At 49.8% G+C, this 15,127-nt stretch overlaps 1 protein-coding gene across 5 annotated transcripts in view; it reads left to right on the top strand.

Annotated features, from left to right (window-relative positions):
* Positions 1-15,127, top strand: part of RANGAP1 (Ran GTPase activating protein 1) — a 54,894-nt gene that overhangs the window by 4,515 nt on the left and 35,252 nt on the right. Inside the window, exons 1-2 of one of the 5 annotated variants that reach the window (XM_054469921.2) lie at positions 9,198-10,252; positions 11,683-11,805. The exons of 2 other annotated variants lie outside the window; for them this stretch is intronic. Coding sequence is in view for 2 of the 3 variants with exons in the window: in XM_054469918.2 (XP_054325893.2) it covers positions 14,678-14,762 (85 nt within the window). In the remaining variant the exon portion in view is untranslated. Of the gene's footprint in view, positions 1-9,197; positions 10,253-11,682; positions 11,806-14,532; positions 14,763-15,127 lie in introns of those variants that run through there. 2 more of the 5 variants (XM_054469918.2, XM_054469917.2) reach the window with 2 other exon arrangements.

Genomic DNA, 15,127 nt, shown 5'->3' with positions numbered 1-15,127 from the left:
TTCCAGCCCCCAGATCAGTGAGAAATAAATTTCTACTGCTTAAGCCATCCAGTCGATGGTATCTGTCATAGCAGCCTGAGGTGACTAAGATGGGGGTAATATGAGTACTGTACTCGATGGGGTACACCCAAAATCCCAACACTGGGAGGCTGAGGTGGGCAGATTGCTTGAGCCCAGGAGTTTGAGACCAGCCTGGGCAACATGACAAAACCCTAACTCTGCAAAAATTACAAAATAATGGCTGGGCGTGGTGGCTCATGCCCATAATCCCAGCACTTTGGGAGGCCGAGGCCGGGCATGGTGGCTCACCCCTGTAATCCCAGAATTCTGGGAGGCCAAGGTGGGAGGATCACCTGAGGTCAGGAGCTTGAGACCAGCCTGACCAACATGTTGAAACCCCATCTCTATGAAAAATACAAAAATTAGCCAGGTGTAGTGGCACGCACCTGTAATCCCAGCTACGCAGGAGGCTAAGGCAGGAGAATCGCTTGAACCTGGGAGGCGGAGGTTGCAGTGAGCCGAGATAGCGCCATTGCACTCCAGCCTGGGCAACAGAGCGAGACTCAGTCTCAAAACAACAACAACAGCAACAAAAAATTAGCCAGGTGTGGCCGGGCATGGTGGCTCACGCCTGTAATCCCAGCACTTTGGGAGGCCAAGGCGGGTGGGTCACGAGGTCAGGAGTTCGAGACCAGCCTAGCCAATATGGTGAAACCCTGTCTCTACTAAAAATACAAAAATTAGCTGGGCGTGGCTGGGCACGGTGGCTCATGCCTGTAATCTCAGCACTTTGGGAGGCAGAGGCGGGTAGATCACCTGAGGTAGGGAGTTAGAGACCAGCCTGGCCAACATGGGGAAACCCCATCTCTACTAAAAATACAAATATCAGCCGCGTGTGGTCGCGAGCACCTGTAACCCCAGCTACTTGAGGCTGAGTAACAAGAAACGCTTGAACCTGGGAGGGGGATGTTGCAGTAAGCCGAGATCACTCCGCTGCACTCCTGCCTGGGTGACAAGAGCGAGACTCCATCTCAAAAAAAAAAAAAAATTAGCTGGGCGTGGTGGTGTGCACCTGTAGTCCCAGCTGCTCTGGAGGCTGAGGCAGGAGAATGGCTTGAACCTGGAAGGCAGAGGTTGCAGTGAGCCAAGATCACACAACTGCACTCCAGCTTGGGTGATAGAACAAGACTCGGTCTCAAAAAAAAAAAAAAAAAAATAGCCAGGTGTGGTGACATGTGCGTGTAGTCCCCAGCTATTCAGGAGGCTGAGCCCAGGATCCTCAAAGTGGAGGATCCTTGAGCCAAGAAGATGGAGGCAGCAGTGAGCCATGGCTGCATCACTGCACTCCAGCCTGGGTGACAGAGCAAGAGGCTGTCTCAAAAAAAAAAAAAAGGTACTGTACCCACCTGAAAGGGTCTGTGATGGCTCATGATGTGTCCACTTGCCTGGGCCACAGGGTGCCCAGATATTTGGCCAAACACTCTGGGTGCTTCTGTGGGGGTGTTTCCAGATGAGTTTAATATTTAAATCTATAAACTGAGTAAAGCTGATTGTCCTCCCTAAGGTGGATGGGCCTCATCCAACCAGTTGATGACCCGAATAGAACAAAAAAGCTGACTCTCCTGCAAAGAAGAGAGAATTCCTCCTCCATCATGGCCTTCAAGCTGGGACATTGACTTTTTTTTGAGAGGGAGTCTTGCTCTGTTGTCCAGGCAGGAGTGTAGTGGTGCTATCTCAGCTCACTGCAACCTCCACCTCCCAGGGGTTCAAGTGATTCTCCTGCCTCAGCTTTCCAAGTAGCTGGGACTATAGGTATGTGCCATCACACCCGGCTAATTTTTGTATTTTTAGTAGTAATGGTTTTCACCGTATTTACCAGGTTGGCCTTGAACTCCTGATCTCAAGTGATCCGTCCGCCTCGGCCTCCCAAAGTGCTAGGATTATAGGCCTGAGCCACCGTGCCCAGTTGGGACATTAATTTTTTCCCTGCCTTTGGATTTGAACTGAACCATCAGCTCTTCCTGGCTCTCTAGCCTGCTGACTGTAGATCTTAGGACTTCTCAGTCTTCATACTTACATGAGCCAATTCCTTATAATAAATCACTTTGTGTGTGTGTGTCTCTCTCTCATATGTACATGTATCTCCTACTGATCCTGTTTATCTGGAGAACTCTAATATAGGGTCACTGCAAGGACTGAGTTATTATATACAAAGCATTGATAGATGTGTGTGTGTGTTTTTTTTTTGGAGACGGAGTCTCATTCTGTCACCCAGGCTAGAGTGTAGTGGCCCAATCTCGGCTCACTTCAACCTCCACCTCCCGGGTTTAAGAGAGTCTCCTGCCTCAGCCTCCTGAGTTGCTGGGATTATAGGCATGTGCCACCACACCCGGCTAATTTTTATATTTTTAGTAGAGACGGGGTTTCACCATGTTGGCCAGGCTGGTCTTGAACTCCTGACCTCAGGTGATCCACTTGCCTCGGCCTCCCACAGTGCTGGGATTACAGGCATAAACCACCTCACCCAGCCTTGTTTGTTTGTTTGTTTTTTAACAAAAAAGTTAGGTAGGCCAGGCACAGTGGCTCATGCCTATAATCCCAGCACTTTGGGAAGCTGAGACAGGAGCATTGCTTGATCCCAGGAGTTTGAGACTAACTAGCCTGGGCAACATAGTGAGAGACCCCATATCCTCAAAAAGAGAAAAAGGAATTTTTTTTAAAAACCAAGTATTTTTAAAATTATTTCTCCTTTTCTTTTTTTTTTTTTTTTTTTTTGAGATGGAGTCTCGCTCTGTCGCCCAGGCTATAGTGCAGTGGCGCGATCTCAGCTCACTGCAAGCTCTGCCTCCCGGGTTCTCGCCATTCTCCTGCCTCAGCCTCCCGAGTAGCTGGGACTAGAGGCGCCCACTACCACGCCTGGCTAAATTTTTTGTAGTTTTAGTAGAGATGAGGTTTCACCGTGTGAGCCAGGATGGTCTCGATCTCCTGACCTGTGATCCGCCCGCCTTGGCCTCCCAAAGTGCTGGGATTACAGGTGTGAGCCACCGCGCCCGGCTAAAAATTACTTCTTAATGCTCTTTTGCATTTATACTAATCTAAACAGTTTTCGTTTTATTTATTTATTTACTTTTGAGACAGGGTCTCCCTCCGTTGCCTAGGCTGGCGTGCAGTGGTGAGATCACAGCTCACTGCAGCCTTCAACTCCTGGGCTCAAGCAATCCTACCCCGTCAGCCTCCTGAGTAGCTGGGATTACAGGTGTGCATCACCCTGCTGGCTAACTTTTTAGACAATTTTTTTGTAGAGACAGAGTCTCGCTATGTTGCCCAGAATGGTCTGGAACTCCTGGGCTCAAGCAATCCTCACACCTCAGCCTCCCAAAGTGTTGGGAATACAGGCGTCAGCCACCGCGCCCAGCTCAGTTTTCATTAAAAAAGAAAAAAAATTATTTCCATTTTGGAACAAGAGGATTATTTATTTATTTATTTATTTATTTATTTTGAGATAGAGTCTCACTCTGTTGACCAGGCTGGAGTGCAAAATGGCGTGATCTTGGCTTGTGCAACCTCCGCCTCCCGGGTTCAAGCGATTCTCCTGTCTCAGCCTCCCAAGTAGCTGGGTTTACAGGCACGCGCCACCAGGCCTGGCTAATTTTTGTATTTTTAGTAGAGACGGGGCTTCACCATGTTGGTCAGGCTGGTCTCAAACTCCTGACCTCGTGATCCACCCACCTCGGCCTCCCAAAGTGCTGGGATTACAGGCATGAGCCATCGCGCCCGGCCACAAGAGGATTATTAAAAGAGAAGATGAAGGCCGGGTGCACTGACTCACGCCTGTAATCCCAGCACTTTAGGAGGCCGAGGCGGGCAGATCATCTGAGGTTGGGAGTTTGAGATCAGCCTGGCCAACAGGGTGAAACCCCAATCTCTACTAAAAATACCAAAAATTAACCAGGCGTGGTGTCGGGCGCCTGTAATCCCAGCTACTCAGGAGGCTGAGGCAGGAGAATCTCTTGAACCAAGGAGGCAGAGGTTGCAGTGAGCCGAGTTTGCACCATTACACTCCAGCCTGGGCAATGAGAGCGATACTCTGTCTCAAAAAATTTTTTTAAATATTAAAAAATAAATTGAAAGTAAAATAAAATGAAAATACAAAAATTAGTCAGGCATGGTGGCATGCGTCTGTAATCCCAGCTACTCAGGAGGCTGAAGTAGGAGAATCTCTTGAACCCAGGCGGCAGAGGTTCAAGAGAACCTCCTTTCAGGGAGCCAAGATTGCACCACTGCACCCCAGCCTGGGAGACAGAGTGAGACTCCACCAAAAAAAAAAAAAGGAATTATTATTATTATTATTATTTTTGAGACAGAGTCTCGCTCTGTCACCCAGGCTGGAGTGCAGTGGTACCATCTCAGCTCACTGCAAGCTCCGCCTCCCGGGTTCACGCCATTCTCCTGCCTCAGCCTCCCGAGTAGCTGGGACTACAGGTGCCCGCCACCACGCCTAGCTAATTTTTTTGTATTTTTTTAGTAGAGACGGGGTTTCACTGTGTTAGCCAGGATGGTCTTGATCTCCTGACCTTGTGATCCACCCACCTCGGCCTCCCAAAGTGCTGGGATTACAGGCATGAGCCACTGTGCCTGGCCTATTTATTTATTTATTTTTTAAGATGGAGTCTCACTCTGTTGATCCGGCTGGAGTGCAGTGGCGTGCTCTCGGCTCACTGCAACCTCCACCTCCTAGGTTCAAGCGATTCTCCTGCCTAGGCCTCCCAAGTAGCTGGGACCATAGGCACGTGCCACAGTGCCTGGCTAATTTTTTTGTATTTCTAGTAGAGACAGGGTTTCACCATATTGGTCAGGCTGGTCTTGAACTCCTGACCTCGTGATCCGCCCACCTCGGCCTCCCAAAGTGCTGGGATTACAGGTGGGAGCCACCGCACCCGGCCAATGAAGGAATTATTAAAAGAGAAGATAATCTGCCAAAAACCATTTGGTACTGGGAAATCCTCCATAAACATTACAGCAGAATTTAAGCTCCTCCATAGACACCATCCTTTTCAATCTCTTTCATCACTGGATTTTCAGGAGCTGGAACAGTGCCTGTTGAAACAGATGTTTGATAACTATTTGTAGAACAAATGAATTATTTTAATGATGGTTATGTATCAAGGTTAAAGAAATAGTTTGCTCTAGTGGGAAGCCCTTGGCTTGAGCCCTGAGAAAGATGTGGTTCAAGTGTCCTTCATAGATGATGCAGCCAACCCACTCCCACCAGTGGAGGGGACCCTGGGGGAGGCTGCCTTGCCCTGCAGGTGGGCTGACCCATCTCTCTCCAGGGGCTGCAGGCGAGCACCCTGTTGGGTGTTGGGAATTTCCCTCCACATTCCTCACATGTCTGGCATACTTTAGCCATTTGCTTTTGATCTGACTAAATGGCAAGTCAGCAGCCTTGGTCTGTTTTCAGGAATCCAACATAAATATTATTATTTATTCCATTTACAATTGGCAATTAAGTTCGTTTTCAGGCACCAGAATGGAATTTAAAACACTCAGTTAAGTAAACCAGACTAATCAGAGGCAGCCTGCTTTTGTCTTTGAAACATTCTTTACAAAAACAACAAAAAAAGGCTGCACAACAGAGAAAGGCCTGGAACACTCTCTGCTTCTGATTCCCCCTTAAACTCACCTCGCACTCACAAGTGAAGTGTATATGTTGAAAATAACCCTAGAAGGCCAGAAATCGTGGCTCACACCTGTAATCCCAGCACTTTGGGAAGCCAAGGTGGGTGGATCACCTGAGTCAGGAGTTTGAGACTAGCCTGGCCAACACAGTGAAACCCCATCTCTACTAAAAATACAAAATAAGCCGGGCATGGTGGTGGGAACCTGTAATCCCAGCTACTCGGGAGGCTCAGGCAGGAGAATCGTTTGAACCCGGGAGGCAGAGGTTACAGTGAGCCGAGATCGTGCCATTGCACTCCAGCCTGGGTGACAGAGCGAGACTCCATCTCAAAAAAAAAAAAAATAATAATAATAATAGAAAAGGACCCTAGAGACCTGGCTTCTATTCTCTCTCTCTCTCTCTCTCTCTGTTTTTTTTTTTTCTTTGAGACAGGGTCTTGTTCTATCATTCAGGCTGGAGTGCAGTGGCCTGACCATGGCTCACTGCAACCAACCTCCATGTTATGGGCTCAAGGATCCTCCTGCATCAGCCTCCCTAGTAGCTGGGACTCCAAGTATGTACCACCATGCCTGGCTAATTGTTTTTAGTAGAGACAGAGTCTCACTATGTTGCCCAGACTGGTCTCAAATCCTGGGCTTTAGCAATCTTCCTGCCTTGGCCTCCCAAAGTGCTTGCATTACAGTTGGTTGTGAGCCACCGTGCCCATTCCTTGTCTCATGTGTAAGTCACACTGTAACTTGGGCCTTAGTTCTTCATTTGTTGAAATAAGGAACAAGATAGTCTTAGATGACACTATCCATCTGTCAAAGGCTATGATTACACTTCTTGGGCCAGGCAGACTAGCTCTCAGGTGATAACTTGAAAGAGAGAAAGCTGGAGGAAGGGCTGGAAGGAGTAAGAGAGAAGATAAGTGTGTTGCTTGGAAACAGTGATGATTCTTTTTTTGAGGCAGAATTTTGCTCTTGTTGCCTAGGCTGGAGTGCAATGGCATGATCTTGGCTCACTGCAACCTCCGCCTCTCGGGTTCAAGAGATTCTCCTGCCCTAGCCTCCCGAGTAGCTGGGATTACAGGCGTCCGCCACCATGCCCAGCTAATTTTTTGTATTTGTAGTAGAGACAGGGTTTCACCATGTTGGCCAGGCTGGTCTCGAACTCCTGACCTCAGATGATCCACCTGCCTCGCCCTCCCGAAGTGCTGGGATTACAGGCATGAGCCACTGTGCCCGGCCAGAAACTGATGATTCTTGATTCTTCTGACTCACTGGGCACCCTTGGACAAACCCCCTGTTCCTTTTCAAGCCCCAGTCTCCCCATTTGTAAAGAGGTTTAAGATAGATTCAGGAGGCCGGGCACGGTGGCTCACGCCTGTATTGTACTCCCAGCACTTTGGGAGGCCAAGGTAAGCGGATCACCAGGTCAGGAGTTCAAGACCATCGTGGCTAATATGGTGAAACCCTGTCTCTACTAAAAATACAAAAATTAGCCGGGTGTGGTGGCATGCACCTGTAGTCCCAGCTATTTGGGAGGCTGAGGCAGAAGAATCGCTTGAACCTGGGAGGCGGAGGTTGCAGTGAGCTGAGATCGCACCACTGCACTCCAGCCTGAGCAACAGAGTGAGACTCCATCTCAAAAAAAAAAAAAAAAAATCAGGATATAGGAGTGACAGAATCCAGATTGCTAGGGGGTGCTGTCAGGCTGAGTTTGTGATTTTTAGCTTCGAACGTGAACACCTTCAGGCAGAAAGAACATCCACTCTCTAACTCCCCACGAGTCCCCCCAAGCCCCACCAAGCCCCACCAAGCCCCACCAAGCCCCATGACTTCCTGTTACCTCCTAGGTCCTTGAAGGCCACTGAATTTCTGTTGTGTAAGAATTCCCTTCCAGTTCCGAAAACCCCATGTCCTATCAGCTGGATGAGGACGGGATCAGCTAAGATGTTCCTCTGCCTACCTTCCTCTTCCCTTTGGGAGGTCCCTGTGCGATGGCCAAGGAAAGTCTCAAGAAGTAAAATTGGAAAAGGGAGCCTGCGGATCACCCCAAGGAAAATCCAGACTGATTTGATCAGTCCTAGCTGGAAGCAGAACAGGAATAGCAGGAGGCCTATGACTCATTTTAAGCACACATCCAGTAACCTGACTGGTATCTGGTTCAAATGGGGAAACCTGAAGCACCTATGACAGGCCAGGCCCAGAGAAGATACTGCCCAGATGGATACAGCGTCTGCTCTGGAGACCCTCCCAGGCTGAGGAGGAAACTGCCAAGAACAGTGTTAACTCTGTCAAAGAGCCCCAGAGCCCCAGGCCAATTGCTGTGGGGCTTTGCATCTTGCTGTGGGCACCTGCAGGAGGGACAGACTCACGAGGTAGCATTTGACATGGGCCTTGTTGGTAAAAAGGAGAGGGAAGGGGGAAAGAGGATCCGCATCTCAGGAACTTTGAGAACTGGGAGAGTTACACTCTGTCTAGAGCTTCAGTTTTCTCATCTCTGTGCTGGGAAGGGTGGTAATGATGCCCACTTCCCTTGTCGTGGTGAAGATTAAATGAGCTGTGTGTAAAAGGATATGGCATGATCTGTTTATTTATTTATTTTGAGACAGAGTTTCGCTCGTGTTGCCCAGGCTGGAGTGCAATGGCGCGTCTTGGCTCACTGCAACCTCGGCCTCCCAGGTTCAAGTGATTCTCCTGCCTCAGACTCCCGAGTAGCTGGGATTCCAGGCATGCACCACCATGCCCAGCTAATTTTGTATTTTTAGTAGAGGCGGGGTGTCTCCATGTTGGTCAGGCTGGTCTCAAACCCCTGACCTCAGGTGATCCGCCCACCTTGGCCTCCCAAAGTGCTGGGATTACAGGTGTTAGCCACCGCGCCCAGCCTGCATGATCTGTTTAACTTTTTTTTTTTCTTTTTTCGGTTTTTGAGACAAGGTCTTGCTCTGTCACCACGGCTGAAATGCAGTGGTGCGATCATGGCTCACTGCAGCCTAAAGCTCCCAGGCTCCAGATCCTCCTGCCTCAGTCCCTTAGCTGAGACTACAGGCTTGCACCATCACGTCCAACTAATTTTTGTATTTTTTGTCGAGACAGGGTTTGACCATGTTGCCCAGGCTGGTCTCAAACTCTCTCGCCTATAATCCCAACACTTTGGGAGGCCAAGATGGGCAACAAGAGTGAAACTCCGTCTCAAAAAAAAAAAAAAACAAAAAACGCTGTTTGTGTTTTTATGCTTAAATTCACACCTACAGAAAAGTTGCAAAAATGTTCAAAGAACTCCCATATTCTTCAACTAGACTAACTGATTAACATTTTGCCCCATTTGTGTCTCTGCTTTCTCTATGTATATGTATAGGTATATTTCTTTTAACCATAAAGGTTGCAGACATCATGTCCTTTTTGTCCCTAATTATTTCAGCATTTTTTTCCAAGAACAAGGGCAGTCTCATATAACCCTGTACCATAATCAAACTTAATAAAGTTAACATTGATACAATACTATTATCTAATATACAATCAAGTTTTGCTGTTTCAGTATTGTCCTTTATAGCAATCCCCACCCAGGATCCGATCCAGGACCATGTATTGCATTCAGTTGTCTTTTTCGTTTCCTGTAATCGGCAACAGTTTCTCAGTTTTTCTTTGTCTTACATAATACAGAAATTTCCGGAAGGGTACAGATCAGTTATTCTGTACCATGTCCCTCAGCTTGGGTTTCTCGTGATTAGACTAAGGTCATGCATTATAGACCGGACGGTGACGCCGTGTTTTTCTCAGTGCATTACACACAAAGCGTGCGATGAATGTCAGCTTGTCCTGCTGTTGATGTTAACGTGGCCGTTCAAGTGGTGTCTGCAGAGCTTCTCTACGATAGTTACTATTTCCCCTTTTTAATTATCAGGTAATTTGTGAATATTTATGTGGAAGCCTTCGAATGCCCTTTCAGTTTCATGGGACGGAAAAAAGTCTTTTCTTTCGGGAAGTGTATACCTGTGTCTTGCGGAAGAGACCCAGCAGCCTGTGTCAACAAAGTTACGCGAACAAAACCTTTCCGGAAGTGCTGAGGAACCTGGGTGCAACGCATTCTGGGAATTGTAGTCTCTGGGAGCTCCCGGCCGAACACCGCTCTGCGGTCTCTGCGAGAAAGAGCCAGAAGCCGCCAGGGGAGGGCGAAGAGGGCGGTGGCGGCGCTCTGCGCGCGGTGCGCCATGGGACGGGTAGTTCGCGGCGCGCGACCCATCGCGCTCCCAGCTGGGGAACGGGACTACCCTACCCGAGAGGCCGCGCGTGCGGGGCGCGGGCAAGCCGGCCAGGGACTCGAACAAATCAAATCGAAGCAAGGAAACTGCCGGCTTTCAAAATCCTCCTCCTCCGCCATCATCCGCCGCGGTGCGGAGAGCAGGTGGTGCTGGAAGCGCGTGAGGCCGGGAGCTTGAGAGAGCTGACAGACTAGCAGGCTGGACATCTGGACCGCTGGATCCGGAGGTGGCGACCCCAGCCTGACCCGGACCCTAAATCCATCCCCGCCCCACCGGGCGGAGGCGCGCGCTCGATTCCCCCCACGCGGCGGAGCCGCCTGTTTACGGTAGAGTCAGGGTCCCTTTCCTTTCCCCGTCACCTGCCTGGAACAGGGATGCGGGGCGAGGAGGGCGTGGCGCCCCTGTGCGCCTTCTGCCTGCCCCCTCGGCCGTCTTCACTTAGCCTTCGACGGCCGAGCGCCCCAGGGGTGGCGGTGGGAGTGGGGTTGTTGAGCGGCGCTGGCTCCTTTCACAAATGGGGAAACTGAGGCTTAAAGGGCGTCTGACTCGCCAGAGCAGCTCAGCCTACAGCTGCTAGCAGTGGCGTCTCATATTAGCATCGTTGTCAACCGGAGGCGCTGCGAGTCCGCCGGGGATTCCAGATGGGGCTCCCGCGCCGCCCGCCTGTCATTTGGGGCCTGTATTCGCGCGTCGCTCCCGCGGAGCCGCCTCCCAGCAGGCCCACGCCCGCGGGGGGCCCGGGCTGGCGCCGCTGTCCCTGGAATCGATATGAGTCACTGCTGACGCTTTGCAGGAGCATGCATCTCACCTCAGAAAGTCTCCGACGCTGCTGCGGAGCGGGGAGAGGATGTTTCTCTTAACCCTTTGCTTTTGCTCTGGCGCTGACCCTTTGCTGACCTTGGACAAATTAATTTACGTTTCTATGCTCCAGTTTCTTGGTCTATAAAGTGTGTGTGGAGGGGTGCATCTCTTTGTCTCACTCTCTCTTGGACTGAGGAATGGGCCCCCTTTCAGCTGAGAAGTTCTGTCCCTATTCTATCTGGAGGCTTCACCACCACCTTTTACCCTCAAATTGTCCCATCTCAGAACTGCAAGAGATGCTGGGGTTTCAGGTTAATTTTTTATTGGTTTTTCTTTAAATTTTTGTATCTTTTTAGAGACAGGATCTCCCTCTGTCACCCAGGCTGGAGTGTAGTGGAACGATCACCGCTGAACTGCAGCCTCAGCTTCCTGGGCTCAAGCGATCCTCCCACCTCAACCTCCCAAGTCATGGGGACTACAGGTGCCATCACACCTGGCTAATTTTTAAATTTTTCTGTGGAGACGGGGTCTCATTCTGTTGCCCAGGCTTGTTTCGAACTCCTGGTCTAACGTGATCTTCCCGCCTAGCCTCCCAAAATGTTGGAATTACAGGTGTGAGTCACTGCAGTGGGCTGGTTTCTGGTTAATTTATTTTTTGAAACAGGGTCTCCAGAAGTACAGTAGCAAGATCTCAGCTCACTGCAGCCTCCACCTCCAGGGCTCAAGTGATCCTCCCACCTTACATCCCAGGTAGCTGGGGCTGCAGGCACCTGCCACCACACCCAGCTAGTTTTTGTATTTTTAGTGGAGACGGGGTTTCGGCATCCTGCCCAGGCTGGTTTCTAACTCCTGGGCTCAATCGATCTGCCCACCTCAGCCTCCGGAAATGCTGGGATTACAGGAGTGAGCCATTACACCCGACTCTGGCTAATTTTTTTTTTTTTTTCTTTTTGAGACGGAGTTTCACTCTTGTTGCCCACGCTGGAATGCAATGCCACGATCTCGGCCCACCCCAACATCTGCCTCCTGGGTTCAAGCGATTCTCCTGCCTCAGCCTCCTGAGTAGTTGGGATTACAGGCATGTACCACACCCAGTTAATTTTGTATTTTTGGTAGAGACAGGGTTTCTCCATGTTGGCCAGGGTGGTCTCGAACTCCCGACCTCAGGTAATCCGACCGCCTCAGCCTCCCAAAGTGCTGGGATTATAGGCGTGAGCTACCGCACCCGGCCTGGTTAATTTTTTTTTTTTTTTCTTTGAGACTGAGTCTCGCTCTGTCGCCCAGGCTGGAGTGCAGTGGCGCAATCTCGGCTCACTGCAAGCTCCGCCTCCCGGGTTCATGCCATTCTCCTGCCTCAGCCTCCCGAGTAGCTGGGACTACAGGCGCCCGCCACCAGGCCCGGCTAATTTTTTGTATTTTTAGTAGAGACGGGGTTTTACCGTGTTAGCTGGGATGGTCTCAATCTCCAGACCTCGTGATCCGCCTGCCTCGGCCTCCCAAAGTGCTGGGATAATAGGTGTGAGCCACTGCGCCCGGCCCTGGCCTGGTTAATTTTTATGCAGTTTCAACTGGTCATTTCTTGAGCACCACCTAAATGCCAGGCTCTATGTGGCAAATAGAGTGATCCTGTCAAAACATAGGTCAAATGACATCTGCTTTCTGCTAAAAACTTCAGTGGCTTTCCTTGTCACTTATAGCGAAAGCCAGTGTTCTTCAAATGGCCTTTATGACTTGGGCCCCTTGTTAACTCTCTCGTCTCTTACCTCGTTTTTTTCCTCTCTCTGTGCTTCAGCCCCACTGGCCCTGTTGCAGTTCCTCCAGCCCTCTGCCCCTACAAGAGCCATTGCATTTGCTACTCCCTTTGCAGGAATCATGTTCCTCCAGATGTGTGCATGGCCCAATCTCTGACATCTTTATTTAACTATTTCCTAATAATGCCTTTTTGTTGTTGTTGTTGTTATTTGTTTGTTTGTTTTGAGACGGAGTCTTGCTCTGTCGCCAGGCTGGAGTGCAATGGCGCGATCTTGGCTCACTGCAACCTCCGCCTCCCGGGTTCAAGCAATTCTCCTGCCTCAACTTCCCAAGTAGCTGGGACTAAAGGCATGTGCCACCACGCCTGGCTAATTTTTGTATTTTTAGTAGAGACGGGGTTTCACCATGTTGGCCTGGCTGGTCTTGAACTCCTGACCTTGTGATCCACCTGCCTCGGTCTCCCAAAGTGCTGGGATTACAGCCGTGAACCACCACTCCCGGCCCCCCATCCCCCCCTTTTTTTTTTAAATCACATACTAAATGTGTCATTTAGGATATATGCTTCAAGAGGTCAGGGTTTATGTTTCCTTTACTGCTATACTCCTGACCTGGAACAACATCCAGCACACAGTAATAATCAATGTTTTTTTGAATGAATGAGTGGACACCTTACCCAGGATAATAATTCATGCTTATTGATAAAGGCAGACAAACCAGGGTGATAAGTTAGAACCCAGAGGAAGCCTAGGGGTGGGAGGATTCAGGGTATCACAACTGTATCTGAGAATGAGGAGGTTGTAGGAGGAGGCCTTTTGGATAGCACCCCCTAGTTCTGCCCCTCATATCTGCTTCCTTGGTCTCTCCTGATTACTTGCTGTTTCTCCTCTTTTTTTGGAGCATCTCACAGATACATTTATTCATACCACAAAGTAAACACTATTCAGGTATGTAGTGATGTTCCACGTTCTTGTCTAACAACAGCTGGCTTCAATTTATAGGCAGTACACATGAGATGTTTAATCTCACATGTACTCCAAGCAAAGCTGGAGTACCATGAGCAGGCGCAGGAGTTCTCAAAACTTTACTTGTTGTTTTAAAAGTTTTCATTTATTGGCCAGGCGTGGTGGCTCATGCCTGTAATCCCAGCACTTTGGGAGGTTGAGGCGAGTGGATCACGAGGTCAGGAGATCGAGACCATCCTGGCTAACACGGTGAAACCCCGTCTCTACTAAAAATACAAAAAAATTAGCTGGACATGGTGGCGGGTACCTGTAATCCCAGCTACTCAGGAGGCTGAGGCAGGAGAATGACGTGAACCCTGGAGGCGGAGCTTGCAGTGAGCCAAGATCGCACCACTGCGCTCCAGCCTGGGCGACAGAGCGAGACTCTGTCTCAAAAAATATATATATTTTTTTTTCATTTATTTAGTTACTTTTAGAGATAGAGCCTCCCGCAGTTGCCCAGGCTGGAGTGCAGTGGCAGTCATAGCTTACTGCAGCTTTGAACTCCTGGGCTCAAATGATCCTCCTGCCTCAGCCTCTCCAGTAGCTGGGACTGACTACAGGCGCGTGCTACCACACCTAGCTAATTTTTATTTTTATTTTTATTTTTTTGAGACAGGGTTTTACTCTGTCACCCAGGCTAGAGTGCAGTGGTGAGATCATGGCTCACTGTAGCCTCTGTCTCCTGGGCTCAATCAATCCTCCCACCTCAGCCTCCCCAGTAGCTGGGATTACGGGTGCACACCACCATACCCTGCTAATTGTATTTATTTTTAATAGAGATGGGATTTTGCCATGTTGCCCAGACTGGTCTTGAGCTGCTGGGCTCAAGGGATCTTCCCACCACAGCTTCCCAATGTGCTGGGATTACAGGTGTGAGCCACTGCACCTGGCCAGCTTTACTTCTTTTACCAGCACTCCTGATTTTATAAACAGTGAGGCTTATCAACCCCATTTCTACCCAAATCTTCTGGTAAACTTGAGTATAGTAGGGCTTCATAGGTGGCAGCCCTGTCCCTGTCCTATTATGATGGTAGCTGTTGTGATGTGGCGATCTCTGATCTCCTAGAAACCCCTGGGGGGCCACTGTGGCCTGCCCGGTCTCCCAGCCAGGGTTGAAACCAGACATGCATTGGGGCTGACCCCTGTGCCCCACCCCAGAGTCATGCCAGCGTGGGTGGTGGGGCATTCTCTGGGATGAATGATCTGGATCCTATAGCCATCTGTGTCCTGTTTGAGGAATGGGACCCTCAAACAGAGAACAGCCAAGATGCTCAAGCAGGTGTGTGCTTGGGCCAGACTCTGCAGCCTTTGGTTTGGGACTTGAATGCCATTCACTGAAGGGGCCCAGGAAATGGGCAGCTCACATGGTGTTGCTGGGTATCCAGCTGCGGCAGTTTAGCAGAGGAGGACTTGTAATGAGATGGTAGCTCCTTATACGCTAAGACATGATTTTTCTGTTCTCTTACTACCTCCTGCACCTTCTAGAACTGTTCCTTCTCTGATGCTGTTTTCCTTTCTTCCAGTGGTTTAGCTCTAGGGTCTCCATAGCAGGGGAGGTAGGGTCAGTCTCCTGAGATGGCTGATGTCCTACCGTGCCCCCCAACCAGGGGCCCCAGGAGACTCTTTTTTCTTACTGCAAGTTTG

The sequence above is a fragment of the Pongo pygmaeus genome, chromosome 23 (genome assembly GCF_028885625.2).
Source record: "Pongo pygmaeus isolate AG05252 chromosome 23, NHGRI_mPonPyg2-v2.0_pri, whole genome shotgun sequence".
Classification (NCBI taxonomy): Eukaryota; Metazoa; Chordata; class Mammalia; order Primates; family Hominidae; genus Pongo; species Pongo pygmaeus.
This window is presented reverse-complemented; position numbering and strand designations above follow the sequence as displayed.